General features: G+C 34.6%; 1 protein-coding gene across 5 annotated transcripts; it reads right to left on the reverse strand.

Annotated features, from left to right (window-relative positions):
• Positions 1–476: 476 nt before the first annotated feature.
• On the reverse strand, positions 477–21,064 carry LOC134231546 (high mobility group protein 20A-like). Of its 5 annotated transcripts, none has more exons than XM_062713507.1 (11): positions 21,004–21,064; positions 19,606–19,722; positions 19,453–19,511; positions 19,141–19,220; positions 18,310–18,513; positions 15,330–15,444; positions 5,597–5,625; positions 5,383–5,464; positions 3,449–3,664; positions 1,785–1,923; positions 477–1,104 (listed from the first exon to the last, which is right to left on the reverse strand). In XM_062713507.1, the coding sequence occupies exons 2-11, from the start codon at positions 19,713–19,715 to the stop codon at positions 1,092–1,094; spliced, it is 1,047 nt and encodes a 348-aa protein (XP_062569491.1). In that variant the 5' UTR covers positions 19,716–19,722; positions 21,004–21,064; the 3' UTR covers positions 477–1,091. The 5 variants fall into 5 exon arrangements, with proteins under 5 accessions (XP_062569491.1, XP_062569494.1, XP_062569490.1 ...); XM_062713510.1 differs by having other exon boundaries at positions 478–1,104; positions 19,177–19,220; XM_062713506.1 differs by having other exon boundaries at positions 478–1,104; positions 19,141–19,223.
• Positions 21,065–21,090: the final 26 nt, after the last annotated feature.

A 21,090-nucleotide genomic window follows, 5' to 3' on the forward strand; every position in this document is an offset into this window, starting at 1 on the left:
TATCTCCCCTGGTTTTAGGGTCCCAACCCTTATTTTACTATAAATGGTAGCCCTTGGACCAAGGATATCCTGTGACAAATTTGAGACTGATTGGCCAAAGGGTTTTTGAGTTATGGCCCATATTCTAAAAAGTTATTGCACACCACACAAATGGCCATAGCATTAGCTCTTTGAGCCTTTGGCTCAGAAGAGCTAACAAGCTAGATTCAAAGATGGATACCCAAAAGCGGAGCAGGCAGACGGACAGTCATACAGATGGTATAGACATCCAGATCAAAACACATGTGCAACTTCTAATCAGAGTAAATATGTTACAAATGTAGTTTAAAAACATCATTCTTCAACTTTCATTTAAATACCATATAATCCCTATTAACCGCCTCTGCCCCTATAAGCGCCCACTTAGATATTTTTGAATTGTCAGGAAATAACGGTTATTAAAATCAACTAGAATCGTATAAAAAAAAATTGGATCAAGTGAAAATAAATCTTGTCTTTTATCCGATTTCTCAATGGAAAATGACTGAATTAGCCTAATTTGGGTGGATAATCCTCACTTTAATTAAGAAAAGCTAGAAATTATTTTAGTGGTTCTTTTTATTCATATTTTTTTTTTCAAAAGATTTTTTAAAGTTAAAATATTTCATTAAATATCATAAAGAGAATACCAAAACAACAGCCCTCTTTTCGCAATTTTCTAAGCAGCCGAGCCGGTTAATAGGGATTATACGGTATATGTATTCAATTTATATCTATATAGCAAAATTCGATTCCTGGGTTTAAATTTTATTCACTTATTATTTTAATCTTTCATTAAGTGTAATTCTGAATCATATTTTCTTACACAAACCAAAAATGTAATAACAGAGCTACGGAGCTTACAACTTTCAAGGCAGGGGATAGATATTATAATCTCTTGGCAAAGTGTCTGTATAGACAGATTAAAATACAAGGTATTTCCAATGCATGCAAGGTATTTCTGTTTGTATAATTATTCACAATTGCTCTTTATCATTATGATCATCACAAAGGTCTTGATGCCTTGTATCTGCCTGGTGGATAAACATTCTCACTCCCATGATTTGTTAACATCAGATCTTGTCTCTGAAATTGAGTAAAACTGATTTTAATACAAGAAATAGAATTCAAAGAAAAATGCTATCAATATATTTTATTACAAGTCACCAAAAACATTTATTGAAAACACTAAAAACATTTACTGAACCCAACAGTTGAAAAAAAAAACTCCACTTTTTGCAACCTTTGATTAAGGATATTGGATTAAAAATGATAAGAACTATTTTTACTAAAAGTAATGATGTGAGTTCACAAATGTAAGAATTAAGAAACATAAAAGTTAATTTTCTAAGATTTTAACCAAATTTTGCCAAAAAAAATTTTTTTTAATAAAATGACAAAATAATTCCATAATTTTCATTATTCATTTAACAATATTTTGCTCACATTACTCATAATGATAATAACCTATTAATGTGACTTACCCATCTATGATTAGCTGACATGTGACTTACCCTTCTATAATTAGCTGACATCTGACTTACCCATCTATAATTAGTTGACATGTGACTTTAAAATACCCATCTATATTTAGCTGACATGTGACTTACCCATCTATATTTAGCTGACATGCAAATTACCCATCTATATTTAGCTGACATGTGACTTACATGTACCCATCTATATTTAGCTGACATGTGACTTACCCGTCTATAATTAGCTGACATGTGACTTACTCGTCTATACTTAGCTGATATGTGACTTACCCGTCTATATTTAGCCTCCCTATAACATCCCTCACCATAGATATCAGTCCCTCGTGTTCCTGTGGAGAATCCAAGATCAGGTTGTGTAGCTTTGCCATGTAGTTGTCTATTGTGTCCAGCGAGGGGCATTCATTTGTTCCTAGAAAATAAAACAGCTGATATTTTACAATTAAAACTGGACTGACCGACAAAAAATGCAACATGAACATTTAACACAGTACAGATATTTGATAAAACTAAACCTGAGACCCTTGGCAACAACAGTCATTTTGTTTTTGCCATGGTACTTTTCACCAGATTTCTCCCCTGTAGTTTTTTTTTGTGACCAAACCCTACCTCCAGTGTCAAGATTTGAACAATTTAGAAACTATATTACCTTCAGTAGCTTCAACATCAATTTTAGCTTTTATGGTCAAGTAATTTTTGGATACCGTATAATCCCTATTAACCGCCCCAGCCGCTTAGAAAATTGCAAAAAGGGGGCGGTTATTTTGGTGTTTTCTTTATGATATTTAATGTCATATTTTAGCTTCAGAAAATTGTTTGAAAATTTAAAGAAAATACAAGAAACAACTAAGATAATGTCTAACTTTACTTAACGTGAAGATAATCCACCCAAATTATGCTAAATCGTTCATTTTCCACTGCGAAACTGAATGATAGACAAATTTCATTTAACTTTCTTCATTTTTTTGATACAATTCTAGTTGATTTTAGTCACTAACAGGGGGCCCTTATTTCCTGACAATTGAAAAAGACTTCAGGGGGTGCTTACAGGGGTAGGGGTGGTAAATAGGGATTATATGGTATATTCATGCTTTCTATGTGTCTAAATAATGATACAGTACTGAGTTTTTAATTACCTAGCTGCAATAATGTAGCCCTCTTCAATTTTTTTTTTTTGGGGGGGGGGAGGGCTACAACTCTTTAGGGTCTCTATAATGGAGCAGATGCGGCAGTGGATCATTCCTGCACGGATTTCGGCTCAAATTATCAGTAAACGGCTATTTTATTATTATCACTTACCTGGAATCCAAATATGTAATTATGCAAAACATAAATCAATCCAGAAATATTCACAACGACCCATATATCTGTTATTTTTTGTGTGTGTCAACAACCTAACCTGAATTTATCCGCCATGTTTACAGACCTTATTGGATTGTATTTTGGGACAGCCAATGAGAGTTTAGGTTCTACAGGAGCAGATTACTAGGAATTCCCTTATTCTAAGCATATGTATCGCTGTTTGCGCAAAAATAACACTTGAAATGGTTTTATCTATGGTTGTTTTTTGTAATTTATTGTAGCTAATGCGTTTATAAACTTCGACATTAGCTTCATTTTGTTGTTCCAAATTTCAAGCAAAAGTCTCACTACGTCACGCGGAAACTGGTCATGGCTGCTGAATATTGCAGCTGGGAAAGACACAGATTTATTTTACATTGTTTTCAAGTTTAACAGGCTATGTTGTTGACAGTGAATAAAAATTCTGTCTTATAAGAAGTAAGTTTAATGTAAAAATAATTTATTTTGCCTCCAATCACCCAAATCAAAAAAATATATTTGCACCATTATGGAGATGCGATGGAATTGTAGCCCTCTCCAGAAAATATCAGATAAAAAAAATCGGAGAGGGCTACATTATTGCAGCTATTAATTACCTGGTAATGGTACAGTACTAAAGCTGTTAGTTAGAGTCACTCTCAGGGTATCAAGATGACCCTGTAGTGCCATGTTGGTACTGCGTTGTTGTACTGCCTCTATCTCTAACTTCTCTATGGCGTGTTTCATACTTTCTATGTGTTTACTCAGGATGGCGTTTTGTTCTTCTAACTCTGTGGTCTGTTTTCTCATCTGTCTCAGCTCTCCCTCTCTCACTGAAAACAAAAAGTAACGAAATAACAACAGCTCCCTTCCTCTCACTGAAATAACAAAAAGCATTAAATCAAAATGACAACAGCTCTCCCTCTCTCACTGAAAAACAAAATAATAAACAAACAGCTCTCCCTCTCTCACTGAAATAAAATAACCAAATAACAACAGCTCCCCTCCTCTCACTGAAATAAAATAACCAAATAACAACAGCTCTCCCTCTCTCACTGAAATAAAATAACCAAATAACAACAGCTCTCCCTCTCTCACTGAAATAAAATAACCAAATAACAACAGCTCCCCTCCTCTCACTGAAATAAAATAACCAAATAACAACAGCTCCCCTCCTCTCACTGAAAACAAAGAGGATTAAACCGAAATATCAACATTTTCCTTTCTCTCACAGACACCCCCCCCCCCAATAAAAAAAATAAAATAACAGTGGATTCCTTTCTCTCACTGAAAAAAAAAATTAAAAACAACAGCTCTCCATCTCTAAAAAAAAAAATAACAATAAATGCCCATCTCTTCCGGAAAACCCCCCCAGATGTCAATAGCTCTCCGTCTCTCACTGAAATGAAATCACCAAATAATAAGTTTCTCTCCTCTCGGAGAAAAAATAATGATGAGATGGATTCTCTGTATGATATTTGATTTGAAAAAAGATAAATTCAAAGAACCACTAAAATAATGATTAACTTAGCTTTAAGTGAAGATAATCCACCCTGATTATGCTAACTGATTCATTATCCAACAAGAAATTGGATAACAGACAAGTTTAATTATCACTTTCTTCAAATTTTGGCAGACTTTTGAAACGATTCTAAATTATTTTAATCACTGTACAGGGGGCCCTTATTTCTTGACAACAGACCCCTTTTTTTTGTCATCTCTCAGTACTTTTGATCAGATTTACCTTTATTGTCATCTCTCAGTACTTTTGATCAGATTTACCTTTTTTGTCATCTCTCAGTACTTTTGATCAGATTTACCTTTTTTGTCATCTCTCAGTACTTTTGATCAGATTTACCTTTATTGTCATCTCTCAGTACTTTTGATCAGATTTACCTTTTTGTCATCTCTCAGTACTTTTGATCAGATTTACCTTTTTTGTCATCTCTCAGTACTTTTGATCAGATTTACCTTTATTGTCATCTCTCAGTACTTTTGATCAGATTTACCTTTTTTGTCAAGTACTTTTGATCAGATTTACCTTTTTTGTCATCTCTCAGTACTTTTGATCAGATTTACCTTTTTGTCATCTCTCAGTACTTTTGATCAGATTTACCTTTTTTGTCATCTCTCAGTACTTTTGATCAGATTTACCTTTATTGTCATCTCTCAGTACTTTTGATCAGATTTACCTTTTTTGTCATCTCTCAGTACTTTTGATCAGATTTGTCTGTGAGATTTAAAATTTGCTAGTGAGATTTCACTTTCCATTGATTTTGTGTATATAATTAGAGAAAAACTGCTTTTTTGATTATGCAAACATTTTTTCAGTCATGTTTCAGCAGATCATAATGAAACCTAACTGTTAAATTCCAAAAAAACATATTTCTGTATTTTCATAATGGCAAAACATGAGACGTATTTTGGATTAAAAAAATACGGAGAAATAGTAAGAGTAAATAGCTCTGTGACAATTGAGAAAGACCAAGGGGGGCGCTTATAGGGGCAGGAGCATTTAATAGGGATTATATGGTAACAAAACTAACCCTACCTTTATTGTGGTCTAAGAATTCCTCAGTAAAGATAGGAATGTCAAACGCCCCCTTGTCATCTTCATCTCTCTCTCCCATCAACTGGTAAAAAAAAAAAAAAAACTCAATACTCGAAAAAAATTAGCCATTCTTTATTTCTGACCTGAACTATAAATTGAATAAATGTTATTAACAGTGGAAATTTTTTTTTTATCTTAAATTAAATTGTTCTACCTCTAATGAACTGCCTTGGGCTTCCATTTCTGAAATCACAAAGTAGAATTTAGCGGTATGGCACAAATGTACTTGTTTTGTATTCTGTCTAATACTCTTCAATTTATTTTATTTTTCAACTGCTTACTCAAGAAATTAGTGGACGAAAATTGCTTCAAAAAGTAGACATATCATACAGACGTTTGGAGGATATTCTGTGCAGGGAAAAATATAAATGTTTATACCTTTTATATTTTTTTTCTATCTTGAAGTTGAGCAATTTGTACCTTCTTGTTTTTGATACGTTTCCATTTCACAGTCATAACTACCCCTCATTTTCTTCTCTTTCTGGGATTTAAACAGTTTGTAGGTCTCTGTTTTCTGGTAAGGTCTGTATTAATACCTACCCCTCATTTTCTTCTCTTTCTGTGATTTAAACAGTTTGTAGGTCTCTGTTTTCTGGTAAGGTCTGTATTAATACCTACCTCTCATTTTCTTCTCTTTCTGTGATTTAAACAGTTTGTAGACCTCTGTTTTCTGGTAAGGTCTGTATTAATACCTACCCCTCATTTTCTCCTCTTTCTGTGATTTAAACAGTTTGTAGGTCTCTGTTTTCTGGTAAGGTCTGTATTAATACCTACCTCTCATTTTCTTCTCTTTCTGGGATTTAAACAGTTTGTAGGCCTCTGTTTTCTGGTAAGGTCTGTATTAATACCTACCTCTCATTTTCTTCTCTTTCTGTGATTTAAACAGTTTGTAGGTCTCTGTTTTCTGGTAAGGTCTGTATTAATACCTACTCCTCATTTTCTTCTCTTTCTGTGATTTAAACAGTTTGTAGACCTCTGTTTTCTGGTAAGGTATTTATTAATACGTACCCATCATTTTCTTCTGTTTCTGGGATTTAAACAGTTTGTAGGCCTTTGTTTTCTGGTAAGGTCTGTATTAATACCTACTTCTCATTTTCTTCTCTTTCTGTGATTTAAACAGTTTGTAGGCCTCTGTTTTCTGGTAAGGTCTGTATTAATACCTACCCCTCATTTTCTTCTCTTACTGTGATTTAAACAGTTTGTAGGTCTCTGTTTTCTGGTAAGGTCTGTATTAATACCTACCTCTCATTTTCTTCTCTTTCTGTGATTTAAACAGTTTGTAGGCCTCTGTTTTCTGGTAAGGTCTGTATTAATACCTACCTCTCATTTTCTTCTCTTTCTGTGATTTAAACAGTTTGTAGGTCTCTGTTTTCTGGTAAGGTCTGTATTAATACCTACCTCTCATTTTCTTCTCTTTCTGGGATTTAAACAGTTTGTAGGCCTCTGTTTTCTGGTAAGGTCTGTATTAATACCTACCCCTCATTTTCTTCTCTTTCTGTGATTTAAACAGTTTGTAGGCCTCTGTTTTCTGGTAAGGTCTGTATTAATACCTACCTCTCATTTTCTTCTCTTTCTGGGATTTAAACAGTTTGTAGGCCTCTGTTTTCTGGTAAGGTCTGTATTAATACCTACCCCTCATTTTCTTCTCTCTCTGTGATTTAAACAGTTTGTAGGCCTCTGTTTTCTGGTAAGGTCTGTATTAATACCTACCCCTCATTTTCTTCTCTTTCTGTGATTTAAACAGTTTGTAGGTCTCTGTTTTCTGGTAAGGTCTGTATTAATACCTACCCCTCATTTTCTTCTCTTTCTGTGATTTAAACAGTTTGTAGACCTCTGTTTTCTGGTAAGGTCTGTATTAATACCTACCTCTCATTTTCTTCTCTTTCTGGGATTTAAACAGTTTGTAGACCTCTGTTTTCTGGTAAGGTCTGTATTAATACCTACCTCTCATCTTCTTCTCAATCTGGGATATAAACAGTTTGTAGGTCTCTGTTTTCTGGTAAGGTCTGTATTAATACCTACCTCTCATTTTCTTCTCTTTCTGGGATTTAATCAGTTTGTAGGTCTCTGTTTTCTGGTAAAAAAGTATTAATACCTACCTCTCATTTTCTTCTCTTTCTGTGATTTAAACAGTATGTAGACCTCTGTTTTCTGGAAAGGTCAGTATTAATACCTACCTCTCATTTTCTTCTCTTTCTGTGATTTAAACAGTTTGTAGGTCTCTGTTTTCTGGTAAGGTCTGTATTAATACCTACCTCTCATTTTCTTCTCTTTCTGGGATTTAAACAGTTTGTAGGTCTCTGTTTTCTGGTAAGGTCTGTATTAATACCTACCACTCATTTTCTTCTCTTTCTGTGATTTAAACAGTTTGTAGTCCTCTGTTTTCTGGTAAGGTCTGTATTAATACCTACCTCTCATTTTCTTCTCTTTCTGTGATTCAAACAGTTTGTAGACCTCTGTTTTCTGTCTGTATTAATACCTACCCCTCATTTTCTCCTCTTTCTGTGATTTAAACAGTTTGTAGGCCTCTGTTTTCTGGTAAGGTCTGTATTAATACCTACCTCTCATTTTCTTCTCTTTCTGTGATTTAAACAGTTTGCAGGCCTCTGTTTTCTGGTAAGGTCTGTATTAATACCTACCTCTCATTTTCTTCTCTTTCTGTGATTTAAACAGTTTGTAGACCTCTGTTTTTGGTAAGGTCAGTATTAATACCTACCTCTCATTTTCTTCTCTTTCTGTGATTTAAACAGTTTGTAGGCCTCTGTTTTCTTGTAATTTCAGTATTAATACCTACCTCTCATTTTCTTCTCTTTCTGTGATTGAAACAGTTTGTAGGTCTCTGTTTTCTGGTAAGGTCTGTATTAATACCTCCCTCTCATTTTCTTCTCTTTCTGTGACTTAAACAGTTTGTAGACCTCTGTTTTCTGGTAAGGTATGTATTAATACCTACCCCTCATTTTCTTCTCTTTCTGGGATTTAAACAGTTTGTAGGTCTCTGTTTTCTGGTAAGGTCTGTATTAATACCTACCTCTCATTTTCTTCTCTTTCTGTGATTTAAACAGTTTGTAGACCTCTGTTTTCTGGTAAGGTCTGTATTATTACCTACCGCTCATTTTCTTCTCTTTCTGGGATTTAAACAGTTTGTAGGTCTCTGTTTTCTGGTAAGGTTGTATTAATACCTACCTCTCATTTTCTTCTCTTTCTGTGATTTAAAAAGTTTGTAGGTCTCTGTTTTCTGGTAAGGTCTGTATTAATACCTACCTCTCATTTTCTTCTCTTTCTGTGATTTAAACAGTTTGTAGGTCTCTGTTTTCTGTCTGTATTAATACCTACCTCTCATTTTCTTCTCTTTCTGGGATTTAAACAGTTTGTAGGTCTCTGTTTTCTGGTAAGGTCTGTATTAATACCTACCTCTCATTTTCTTCTCTTTCTGTGATTTAAACAGTTTGTAGGTCTCTGTTTTCTGGTAAGGTCTGTATTAATACCTACCTCTCATTTTCTTCTCTTTCTGTGATTCAAACAGTTTGTAGGTCTCTGTTTTCTGGTAAGGTCTGTATTAATACCTACCTCTCATTTTCTTCTCTTTCTGTGATTCAAACAGTTTGTAGGTCTCTGTTTTCTGTCTGTATTAATACCTACACCTCAGATTCATCTCTTTCTGTGATTTAAACAGTTTGTAGGTCTCTGTTTTCTGTCTGTATTAATACCTTCATTTTCTTCTCTTTCTGTGATTTAAACAGTTTGTAGACCTCTGTTTTCTGTTGTATTAATACCTACCTCTCATTTTCTTCTCTTTCTGGGATTTAAACAGTTTGTAGGTCTCTGTTTTCTGTCTGTATTAATACCTACCCCTCATTTTCTCCTCTTTCTGTGATTTAAACAGTTTGTAGGCCTCTGTTTTTGGTAAGGTCTGTATTAATACCTACCTCTCATTTTCTTCTCTTTCTGTGATTCAAACAGTTTGTAGGTCTCTGTTTTCTGTCTGTATTAATACCTACCCCTCATTTTCTTCTCTTTCTGTGATTTAAACAGTTTGTAGGCCTCTGTTTTCTGGTAAGGTCTGTATTAATACCTACCTCTCATTTTCTTCTCTTTCTGTGATTTAAACAGTTTGTAGACCTCTGTTTTTGATATGGTCTGTATTAATACCTACCTCTCATTTTCTTCTCTTTCTGGGATTTGTAGGTCTCACTTTGTATGCTTTTCTTTTCTGTGATTTAAACAGTTTGTAGGCCTCTGTTTTCTGTAAGGTCTGTATTAATACCCCTCATTTTCTTCTCTTTCTGTGATTTAAACAGTTTGTAGGTCTCTGTTTTCTGGTAAGGTCTGTATTAATACCTACCTCTCATTTTCTTCTCTTTCTGTGATTTAAACAGTTTGTAGGCCTCTGTTTTCTGTCTGTATTAATACCTACCTCTCATTTTCTTCTCTTTCTGTGATTTAAACAGTTTGTAGGTCTCTGTTTTCTGTCTGTATTAATACCTACCTCTCATTTTCTTCTCTTTCTGTGATTTAAACAGTTTGTAGGTCTCTGTTTTCTGTCTGTATTAATACCTACCTCTCATTTTCTTCTCTTTCTGTGATTTAAACAGTTTGTAGGTCTCTGTTTTCTGTCTGTATTAATACCTACCTCTCATTTTCTTCTCTTTCTGTGATTTAAACAGTTTGTAGACCTCTGTTTTCTGTCTGTATTAATACCTACCTCTCATTTTCTTCTCTTTCTGTGATTTAAACAGTTTGTAGGCCTCTGTTTTCTGGTAAGGTCTGTATTAATACCTACCTCTCATTTTCTTCTCTTTCTGTGATTTAAACAGTTTGTAGGCCTCTGTTTTTCTAAGGTCTGTATTAATACCTACCCCTCATTTTCTTCTCTTTCTGTGATTTAAACAGTTTGTAGGCCTCTGTTTTTCTAGGTCTGTATTAATACCTACCTCTCATTTTCTTCTCTTTCTGTGATTTAAACAGTTTGTAGACCTCTGTTTTCTGGTAAGGTCTGTATTAATACCTACCTCTCATTTTCTTCTCTTTCTGTGATTTAAACAGTTTGTAGGCCTCTGTTTTCTGGTAAGGTCTGTATTAATACCTACCTCTCATTTTCTTCTCTTTCTGTGATTTAAACAGTTTGTAGACCTCTGTTTTCTGTCTGTATTAATACCTACCTCTCATTTTCTTCTCTTTCTGTGATTTAAACAGTTTGTAGACCTCTGTTTTCTGGTAAGGTCTGTATTAATACCTACCTCTCATTTTCTTCTCTTTCTGTGATTTAAACAGTTTGTAGGTCTCTGTTTTCTGGTAAGGTCTGTATTAATACCTACCTCTCATTTTCTTCTCTTTCTGTGATTTAAACAGTTTGTAGGTCTCTGTTTTCTGTCTGTATTAATACCTACCCTCTCATTTTCTTCTCTTTCTGTGATTTAAACAGTTTGTAGGCCTCTGTTTTCTGGTAAGGTCTGTATTAATACCTACCTCTCATTTTCTTCTCTTTCTGTGATTTAAACAGTTTGTAGGTCTCTGTTTTTTCTGTCTGTATTAATACCTACCCCTCATTTTCTTCTCTTTCTGTGATTTAAACAGTTTGTAGACCTCTGTTTTCTGTCTGTATTAATACCTACCTCTCATTTTCTTCTCTTTCTGATATTTAAACAGTTTGTAGGCCTCTGTTTTCTGGTAAGGTCTGTATTAATACCTACCCCTCATTTTCTTCTCTTTCTGTGATTTAAACAGTTTGTAGGTCTCTGTTTTCTGTCTGTATTAATACCTACCTCTCATTTTCTTCTCTTTCTGTGATTTAAACAGTTTGTAGGTCTCTGTTTTCTTGTAAGGTCTGTATTAATACCTACCTCTCATTTTCTTCTCTTTCTGTGATTTAAACAGTTTGTAGACCTCTGTTTTCTTGTAAGGTCTGTATTAATACCTACCTCTCATTTTCTTCTCTTTCTGTGATTTAAACAGTTTGTAGGCCTCTGTTTTCTGTCTGTATTAATACCTACCTCTCATTTTCTTCTCTTTCTTGGATTTAAACAGTTTGTAGGTCTCTGTTTTCTGTCTGTATTAATACCTACCCCTCTCATTTTCTTCTCTTTCTGTGATTTAAACAGTTTGTAGGTCTCTGTTTTCTGGTAAGGTCTGTATTAATACCTACCCCTCATTTTCTTCTCTTTCTGTGATTTAAACAGTTTGTAGGTCTCTGTTTTCTTCTGTCTGTATTAATACCTACCCCTCATTTTCTCTCTTTCTGTGATTTAAACAGTTTGTAGGTCTCTGTTTTCTGTCTGTATTAATACCTACCCCTCATTTTCTCTTCTCTTTCTGTGATTTAAACAGTTTGTAGGCCTCTGTTTTCTGGTAAGGTCTGTATTAATACCTACCTCTCATTTTCTTCTCTTTCTGTGATTTAAACAGTTTGTAGACCTCTGTTTTCTGGTAAGGTCTGTATTAATACCTACCCCTCATTTTCTTCTCTTTCTGTGATTTAAACAGTTTGTAGGCCTCTGTTTTCTGGTAAGGTCTGTATTAATACCTACCTCTCATTTTCTTCTCTTTCTGTGATTTAAACAGTTTGTAGACCTCTGTTTTCTAAGGTCTGTATTAATACCTACCTCTCATTTTCTTCTCTTTCTGTGATTTAAACAGTTTGTAGGTCTCTGTTTTCTGGTAAGGTCTGTATTAATACCTACCTCTCATTTTCTTCTCTTTCTGTGATTTAAACAGTTTGTAGGTCTCTGTTTTCTGGTAAGGTCTGTATTAATACCTACCTCTCATTTTCTTCTCTTTCTGTGATTTAAACAGTTTGTAGGTCTCTGTTTTCTGGTAAGGTCTGTATTAATACCTACCTCTCATTTTCTTCTCTTTCTGTGATTTAAACAGTTTGTAGACCTCTGTTTTCTGGTAAGGTCTGTATTAATACCTACCTCTCATTTTCTTCTCTTTCTGTGATTTAAACAGTTTGTAGGTCTCTGTTTTCTGGTAAGGTCTGTATTAATACCTACCTCTCATTTTCTTCTCTTTCTGTGATTTAAACAGTTTGTAGGCCTCTGTTTTCTGGTAAGGTCTGTATTAATACCTACCCCTCATTTTCTTCTCTTTCTGTGATTTAAACAGTTTGTAGGCTTCTGTTTTCTGGTAAGGTCTGTATTAATATCTACCTCTCATTTTCTTCTCTTCCTGTGATTTAAACAGTTTGTAGACCTCTGTTTTCTGTCTGTATTAATACCTACCTCTCATTTTCTTCTCTTTCTGTGATTTAAACAGTTTGTAGGCCTCTGTTTTCTGGTAAGGTCTGTATTAATACCTACCCCTCATTTTCTTCTCTTTCTGTGATTTAAACAGTTTGTAGACCTCTGTTTTCTGGTAAGGTCTGTATTAATACCTACCCCTCATTTTCTTCTCTTTCTGTGATTTAAACAGTTTGTAGACCTCTGTTTTCTGTCTGTATTAATACCTACCTCTCATTTTCTTCTCTTTCTGTGATTTAAACAGTTTGTAGGTCTCTGTTTTCTGGTAAGGTCTGTATTAATACCTACCCCTCATTTTCTTCTCTTTCTGGGATTTAAACAGTTTGTAGGTCTCTGTTTTCTGTCTGTATTAATACCTACCTCTCATTTTCTTCTCTTTCTGTGATTTAAACAGTTTGTAGACCTCTGTTTTCTGGTAAGGTCTGTATTAATACCTACCCCTCATTTTCTTCTCTTTCTGTGATTTAAACAGTTTGTAGGTCTCTGTTTTCTGGTAAGGTCTGTATTAATACCTACCTCTCATTTTCTTCTCTTTCTGTGATTTAAACAGTTTGTAGACCTCTGTTTTCTGTCTGTATTAATACCTACCCCTCATTTTCTTCTCTTTCTGTGATTTAAACAGTTTGTAGGTCTCTGTTTTCTGTCTGTATTAATACCTACCTCTCATTTTCTTCTCTTTCTGTGATTTAAACAGTTTGTAGGCCTCTGTTTTCTGGTAAGGTCTGTATTAATACCTACCCCTCATTTTCTTCTCTGTCTGTGATTTAAACAGTTTGTAGACCTCTGTTTTCTGGTAAGGTCTGTATTAATACCTACCTCTCATTTTCTTCTCTTTCTGTGATTTAAACAGTTTGTAGACCTCTGTTTTCTGTCTGTATTAATACCTACCTCTCATTTTCTTCTCTTTCTGTGATTTAAACAGTTTGTAGACCTCTGTTTTCTGGTAAGGTCTGTATTAATACCTACCCCTCATTTTCTTCTCTTTCTGTGATTTAAACAGTTTGTAGGCCTCTGTTTTCTGTCTGTATTAATACCTACCTCTCATTTTCTTCTCTTTCTGTGATTTAAACAGTTTGTAGACCTCTGTTTTCTGTCTGTATTAATACCTACCTCTCATTTTCTTCTCTTTCTGTGATTTAAACAGTTTGTAGACCTCTGTTTTCTGGTAAGGTCTGTATTAATACCTACCTCTCATTTTCTTCTCTTTCTGTGATTTAAACAGTTTGTAGACCTCTGTTTTCTGGTAAGGTCTGTATTAATACCTACCTCTCATTTTCTTCTCTTTCTGTGATTTAAACAGTTTGTAGACCTCTGTTTTCTGGTAAGGTCTGTATTAATACCTACTTCTCATTTTCTTCTCTTTCTGTGATTTAAACAGTTTGTAGGTCTCTGTTTTCTGGTAAGGTCTGTATTAATACCTACCTCTCATTTTCTTCTCTTTCTGGGATTTAAACAGTTTGTAGACCTCTGTTTTCTGGTAAGGTCTGTATTAATACCTACCTCTCATTTTCTTCTCTTTCTGGGATTTAAACAGTTTGTAGACCTCTGTTTTCTGGTAAGGTCTGTATTAATACCTACCTCTCATTTTCTTCTCTTTCTGTGATTTAAACAGTTTGTAGGCCTCTGTTTTCTGGTAAGGTCTGTATTAATACCTACCTCTCATTTTCTTCTCTTTCTGTGATTTAAACAGTTTGTAGGTCTCTGTTTTCTGTCTGTATTAATACCTACCTCTCATTTTCTTCTCTTTCTGGGATTTAAACAGTTTGTAGGTCTCTGTTTTCTGGTAAGGTCTGTATTAATACCTACCTCTCATTTTCTTCTCTTTCTGGGATTTAAACAGTTTGTAGGCCTCTGTTTTCTGGTAAGGTCTGTATTAATACCTACCTCTCATTTTCTTCTCTTTCTGGGATTTAAACAGTTTGTAGACCTCTGTTTTCTGGTAAGGTCTGTATTAATACCTACCTCTCATTTTCTTCTCTTTCTGTGATATAAACAGTTTGTAAGCCTCTGTTTTCTGGTAAGGTCTGTATTAATACCTACCTCTCATTTTCTTCTCTTTCTGTGATTTAAACAGTTTGTAGGTCTCTGTTTTCTGTCTGTATTAATACCTACCTCTCATTTTCTTCTCTTTCTGGGATTTAAACAGTTTGTAGGTCTCTGTTTTCTGGTAAGGTCTGTATTAATACCTACCTCTCATTTTCTTCTCTTTCTGGGATTTAAACAGTTTGTAGGTCTCTGTTTTCTGGTAAGGTCTGTATTAATACCTACCTCTCATTTTCTTCTCTTTCTGTGATTTAAACAGTTTGTAGGTCTCTGTTTTCTGTCTGTATTAATACCTACCTCTCATTTTCTTCTCTTTCTGTGATTTAAACAGTTTGTAGGCCTCTGTTTTCTGGTAAGGTCTGTATTAATACCTACCTCTCATTTTCTTCTCTTTCTGTGATTTAAACAGTTTGTAGGCCTCTGTTTTCTGGTAAGGTCTGTATTAATACCTACCTCTCATTTTCTTCTCTTTCTGGGATTTAAACAGTTTGTAGACCTCTGTTTTCTGGTAAGGTCTGTATTAATACCTACCTCTCATTTTCTTCTCTTTCTGTGATTTAAACAGTTTGTAGGTCTCTGTTTTCTGGTAAGGTCTGTATTAATACCAACCTCTCATTTTCTTCTCCTTCTGGGATTTAAACAGTTTGTAGGCCTCTGTTTTCTGGTACGCTTCCATCTCTCGGTTATAACGTTCCTTGTCTTTCTCTGCCTCATCTAAGAATCTCTGTAATGTACAGATTTATATTAATATGTACGTAATACAGAAATATAGCTAAAGTTAATAATAAAACACCAACATCTAAATCTTGAACATGTCTACAGTAAACTAATAATACATCATGGCATATACAGTATAATGAAACCTGGAATGCCAAAATCATTGTAACTTGAAGTTCCAAGAAAGCATGTATTATCAAATACAGTGAAACTCGCAGTAAAATTGAAATTACTCAGTTTCTTTCAAGAAGAAAAATAAATGTTGCTCTTCAGTGTTTGCTAGCTTAAGATCCCCATTAAAATGCAACATGATCTCCATTAATATGCAACATGATCTTTTTTGTAATCATTAACTACTTAATAAAGAAAAACAGCCAAAATTTTCCTGCTTTAATTAAGAAATAAATAACAAGTTTATAAACTTTAATGGGAACTGAAGTGGGTTGGTCACGTGATCAAATCCTGTGAAGGCCGTAGGCCTTCTTAGAAGATTTGATCACATACCGACCCACTTCAATTCCCATTGAAGTTAACTTTATAAACTTGTTATTTATTACTTATATATACATTTGAGACAAACAATTGTATATTTTCGAATTTAAATTATTGCACTAACCATCCGTCGTAGATTTTGAAAAATGATGCAAGGTGTAAATCAGCTTGCATGGCGGTTACTCTTCAAATGCATTAGGGTAAGGAATCTATTTCGAAGGGAATATTTTGTGAAATGGTACTTGTGATCAGTAATAGTGAAAAGAATGTTCTCTGTGAATATTTTTATTCGTGAAAAATGATAATCGATGTTGAAAAGACACAAGAAACACGTCCGAAGTTTGATGATAAAAAGATGGAGGAATTTCGGTCGCCGAAAAGGGATGGATGGAATCGATGGATTGAGACAGTTGTCCGAGCCAGTTAATTTGCAATTTGATCAAAAACATTCTACAGTTTCATAGTGTTAAATCTAGACCCTAAAAAGGGCATGGTAATCAAGGAATCAAAAGGGCACTTTGTGTCGCGATGGGATCTCACGAGGGCACTTTTAAAACAAATGTATTAAAATGTCTTTATAAAGATTATATTAATCATTAATTTTTACATACTTTATCATGTTTAATTACCTTTAATATCCTTTCATACTGAAATCTTTATTTCAACAAGTACCGGTAATTTAAAGATAAATTCATATATCTGTATTCCTTTCATTTTTTAAAAGAATACATGTACCAACACAATTAGCACACCTGGGCTGACATGCCAATGATTGAAACAAAAAGAATATAAAAAGGTATTTACATCCAATTTCTTTAATAAAAAAATTAGTAAGGTTACACTAGAAAAAGTAATTGGTATGAATCTAGCTGAAACGTATGCAAAAATTATTATAGTTTGGAGGTATGTTTTTTTACATACTTGGACTGTGTTATTTGTGTACTAGTACAGTCAATTTAATAATACTTTTTTCAGGGAAGAGGGGGAGGGACATTTTGAAAAATACATGTAGAGACCATTCTATTTACTTGGAAAATATTCTACCAACAGGATAAAGTGAAAACTGGTCTTACTCCCAATATATTTTGTTAAAAAAAACTCTGGCTTAAATTAGAAACATTGACCCTCAGCTGATCAAATCTATCAGTTCAATCAAAGAAACTAACTAAACTGTTGTTTTTAAGCCTTTTTATAACATTACATTCAGTTTTTTTTGGTGCACTGTAAGTATTTTATTCAGATAAAATATCCGTTTTTTCTTCAAGTTCAACGATGTGTTTTATTCTACTTTCTGTTTAAAAAACGATCCTGATTTTAATTAGTAAATAATTTACAAGCTAATTTATCCTTGGTCTTGGGCTTATTCTTGCATAATCAATGCAATCAAATGACAGTTTCTCAAGTTATATCCTCTACCCTGACAGCCTGAGGCATGTTAATTAGCCAGGTGGCTGTGTGGTGCGTTCAAGCGTGAAGTGATTTCCTGTCGTTGTGTAAACAAAGGGATTATCAGCATGCACTGAATAAACAGAACAGCAAAGGAATATTGCCTAAACTGGGCATATTTATTAATTTTGGGTTAGGAAATAAGGGCATGGTGCTGGAAAAAAGGGCATGGCGCCGAGAAAAAGGGGCATGGCGCCGCGCCATGCTAGTTTGCTTTAGATTTAACACTAGTTTCAGTAACTAAAGGCATACTTATCGTAAAACATTGATAAACACAAAGGCACTGGCGACAGCTTTACATTGAACTATGAAAACGCCGAGGTGTTTGGCAGCTGTTCATGGCACTATTGCAATGATATTTGCAACAGATTTACACATTTATCGTGAGTAAAATTTAAAGATAAAATAAAAGTTTATGATGAAAATTTACTCTAACCAAAGGTCTACCCAAAAAATAAGAATGAACGTTAGAGACTGTGCAGCAGACAAAAGTGAAGAAAAATGTAAACAAACGCTAGGCTCCTACCTAGTTTTTCTCTATGTACACAGGTTGAATCGTTAGCCTAAGAACTGTATGAAATACTTGTTTACATTTTAAATAAAAAAATTATCAGTTTACTTGCTTATTTTGTTGATTTTTATACATGAAAAGCAAGTAGAGCAGGTCATTTTATCATTTATGTACCGGTAGATATTATTGTGCCGTGTGATTAGGTCACTTATTGACCTCTGACCTCTGACAAACTTCATACAGAATTGAAGATATTTTCTATCTGTATGTTTATATAATGGAGAGATCAAATAGTCTAACATAGACCTTGACCCAGCCTGCTTAAAAGTAAAGTGGTCTCCTCACCTTACCCACACTAACCTTGACCTATTTTCAAAGGACACATCATGACCACAAAACTGACTACAATACATCCACACTGACCTGTTTCTTGTGCTGGGGTAACTTTGTCCACTCTGCGCCTAACACTCGGATCATTTCAGCGAAGGCCATGGTGGGATTTTCTCGTCGTAGGATCTCTCGACGCTCGTTAAGGAAGTGTAGATAGCCGTTCAGTGCAGGCTTCGGAGCGTTAGAATCTCTCATCTTCTTCCTCTTCTTTCCTTTAGGCCAGCCCCCTTTCTTCTTCTGTGTAATGAAAAAAAAAACTTTTACTGCCTGGGCATTGTCGCAAACCAGGGCCAAAACATACAGTCCTCTCACATTCTGACTGTGGTTGTATTAGAAGAGTATAGAGAGGCATAAATATTCAAGATTACGACACTTTTTGTGATCAAGCAGCCACGGGTAGGAGAGAGCTATGTGGACTCCTGACAGTGGATTAACACGATGTTTACTGGTTTACATAAAATGAATGCCTTATGAGGCTGTCCCTAAAGATATGATTGGTTGGCCTGTCATGACCGACTGCCTGAAAATATTTACAAAATTTTTATAAAATTACCTTTTCATACTGCTCAGCTTCATTTACAACCATTACTTACCCCTGTGATGTCAATTTGACCTGTGTGATGTCAGAAAGACCTTGACCTTGACTCATCTCTTTGATGTCAATTTGACCTTGTCTCACTTCTGTGATGTCAGAAAGACCTTGACCTTGACTTAAAGAACCGTGTGACATTGACTATCCTGTATGTTGTCAATTTGACCTTGACAAACCTGTGTGATGTCAGAAAGACCTTGACCTTGACTAACCTGTGTGATGTCAGAAAGACCTTGACTTACCCCTGTGATGTCAATTTGACCTTGACTCACCTCTGTGATGTCAATTTGACCTTGACCTTGGCTCACCTCTGTAGGGGTTGAACCATCCACTTCTGAAGTTGGTTGAAGTCCTACTGAAAACAAACAAGATAAACAATATCACTTTCTATTGTTTATTTATATAAGCAACAAGAAAAAAGTTTTCACAATTATTTTATTATCCTTACTCTGTATCTGAGCATTATGAACTTTAAACTTTAAGACGGCCATTCAAGCAATAGGTGTAACATTTACCTGTCAACAGGTGTAACATTTACCTGTCAACAGGTGTAACATTTATCTGTCAACAGGTGTAACATTTACCTGTGGGGAGATCAGACATAGTGGGGGGTAGAACCAAACTGTTATCTGCAGAGGAAAACCTACAAAATTACAAGAATCAGCAGTTCATTTAAATTCATACTTAAACAAGTTTATCAAATAAATGTATTATAAACAACATGTTAACAAACTTACGACGGTTCCACGGCTATCCCCTCCTTTGAGGCTTCATCATCGAATCCCTCCAGGTTGAGCTTGACCAGCGTTACGTTGGCATTGTTACCATGGCTACCTAAGTCCATCATCTTGTACCTACAGACAAACAATAGTTACAATACCCTATAAAATTAACTACTGTAGAAGCAATTATTTTCGTGGGGATAAAATTTTGTTGATTTGTCATCAAAAATAGTTTCGTTGGCATTAAATTTGAATTCTTTGTTTTGAATGTAATCCTATTCAATATATAGTCATATTATATAAAATTTCGTGTGGGAATTAATTTCGTTGATAATTGTTAACAACAAAATTTAATCCACCATGAACATTTGTGCTTTTACAGTATGTCACATTAAAAACATGTCAAAACAGTACTAGTAAGATAGGGAAAAGGACATACTGTAAATTCCTTATTTTTGTGAGTATTTTTCATAGTGAAATGGCTCTTACACGTCAAATCATGAGAATAATTATTCGCAATTGGATGATGATCAAGGGAATAAGTGAATATCTTACTCCTGAGGTGTCTAAATCATTGTATTGATCTACAAAAAAACCCAGCAATAATATGCACTCAAACTGTGGGGAATACAAGAATTTATTGTTGGATTGCTGCCATTTTAAACAGAATAAAAATTTTCCATTAATTCATTATTATGAAATGGCCAGCTCAGTACAAGACCCTCCGTGCACTGGGACGCACCTGATAATTCCATATTAATTTCCAAGCTACTTGGAGTGAAATGGATAATTCACTGTGAAGGAACTGCATCATTTGACCCCTATTCAAAGTCTCTTATTCTTATTGTAATAGGATAAGCTACTCAACAGACATGACTGATGTACTACTTATCAATTTCCAATATACCAGGCCAGAGGTATACCAGTTTCAGAGAGTACACATGGTGGATAGATGATCAACAACAGACGACAGAATGCCCATTTACAGTTTTACACAGACTTATAAGAACCTGGTAATTGTAATATTTCATGTTCAATAAATATTACCACATTATTTTCATTAAAATATTTCTGACATTTTGCACTTTTTTGACCCCTACATCAGGATTAGTTAGAATTGTCTAACTTAATTTGTCTTAAGAAAGCCATTTTTGTGATAAAGACCTTTATTCTGTATTCAAGTTTGATTCTACCGTCTTCAGGAGCCACTATATTCAGCATTGAGCAAATATGCTTTGATAACCACACAAATCATCAAGTTCCAAATGAGATCCCCGCCCAAAAGTGACATTTTTATCATGAATTAATCTTATGAGCCCCCAGTGCCCCGCTAACTCGATTTTAACAAGACGAAGCTAAGTATGCTAAATATAGGGAAACAAGAAGCAGAACATGTGCTTGTGTTGACATTACCAATACTTCCTAGAGGGTCTGCAACAATGGAGGGTTCTACCAAGAAATGGACGAAGGCGGAGTGATATTTACGAGGAAGACAAAACA

This window comes from Saccostrea cucullata, unplaced genomic scaffold, assembly GCF_032062105.1.
Source record: "Saccostrea cucullata isolate Sc308-1 unplaced genomic scaffold, CSIRO_AGI_Scuc_v1 ctg4044, whole genome shotgun sequence".
Lineage (NCBI taxonomy): Eukaryota > Metazoa > Mollusca > Bivalvia > Ostreida > Ostreidae > Saccostrea > Saccostrea cuccullata.

What these genes read in the sequence shown, in the direction of transcription:
- LOC134231546 (XM_062713506.1), bottom strand. Translation starts at nt 19,715, where the DNA reads ATGATGGACTTAGGTAGCCATGGTAACAATGCCAACGTAACGCTGGTC. An exon ending in GAAGGAGAAGAAAATGAGAG is followed by an intron (nt 5,626 to 15,329) that starts GTTGGTATTAAT and finishes TTGTGATTTCAG; the next exon opens with AAATGGAAGCCCAAGGCAGT. An exon ending in ATTCTTAGACCACAATAAAG is followed by an intron (nt 3,665 to 5,382) that starts GTAGGGTTAGTT and finishes TTTTGTTTTCAG; the next exon opens with TGAGAGAGGGAGAGCTGAGA.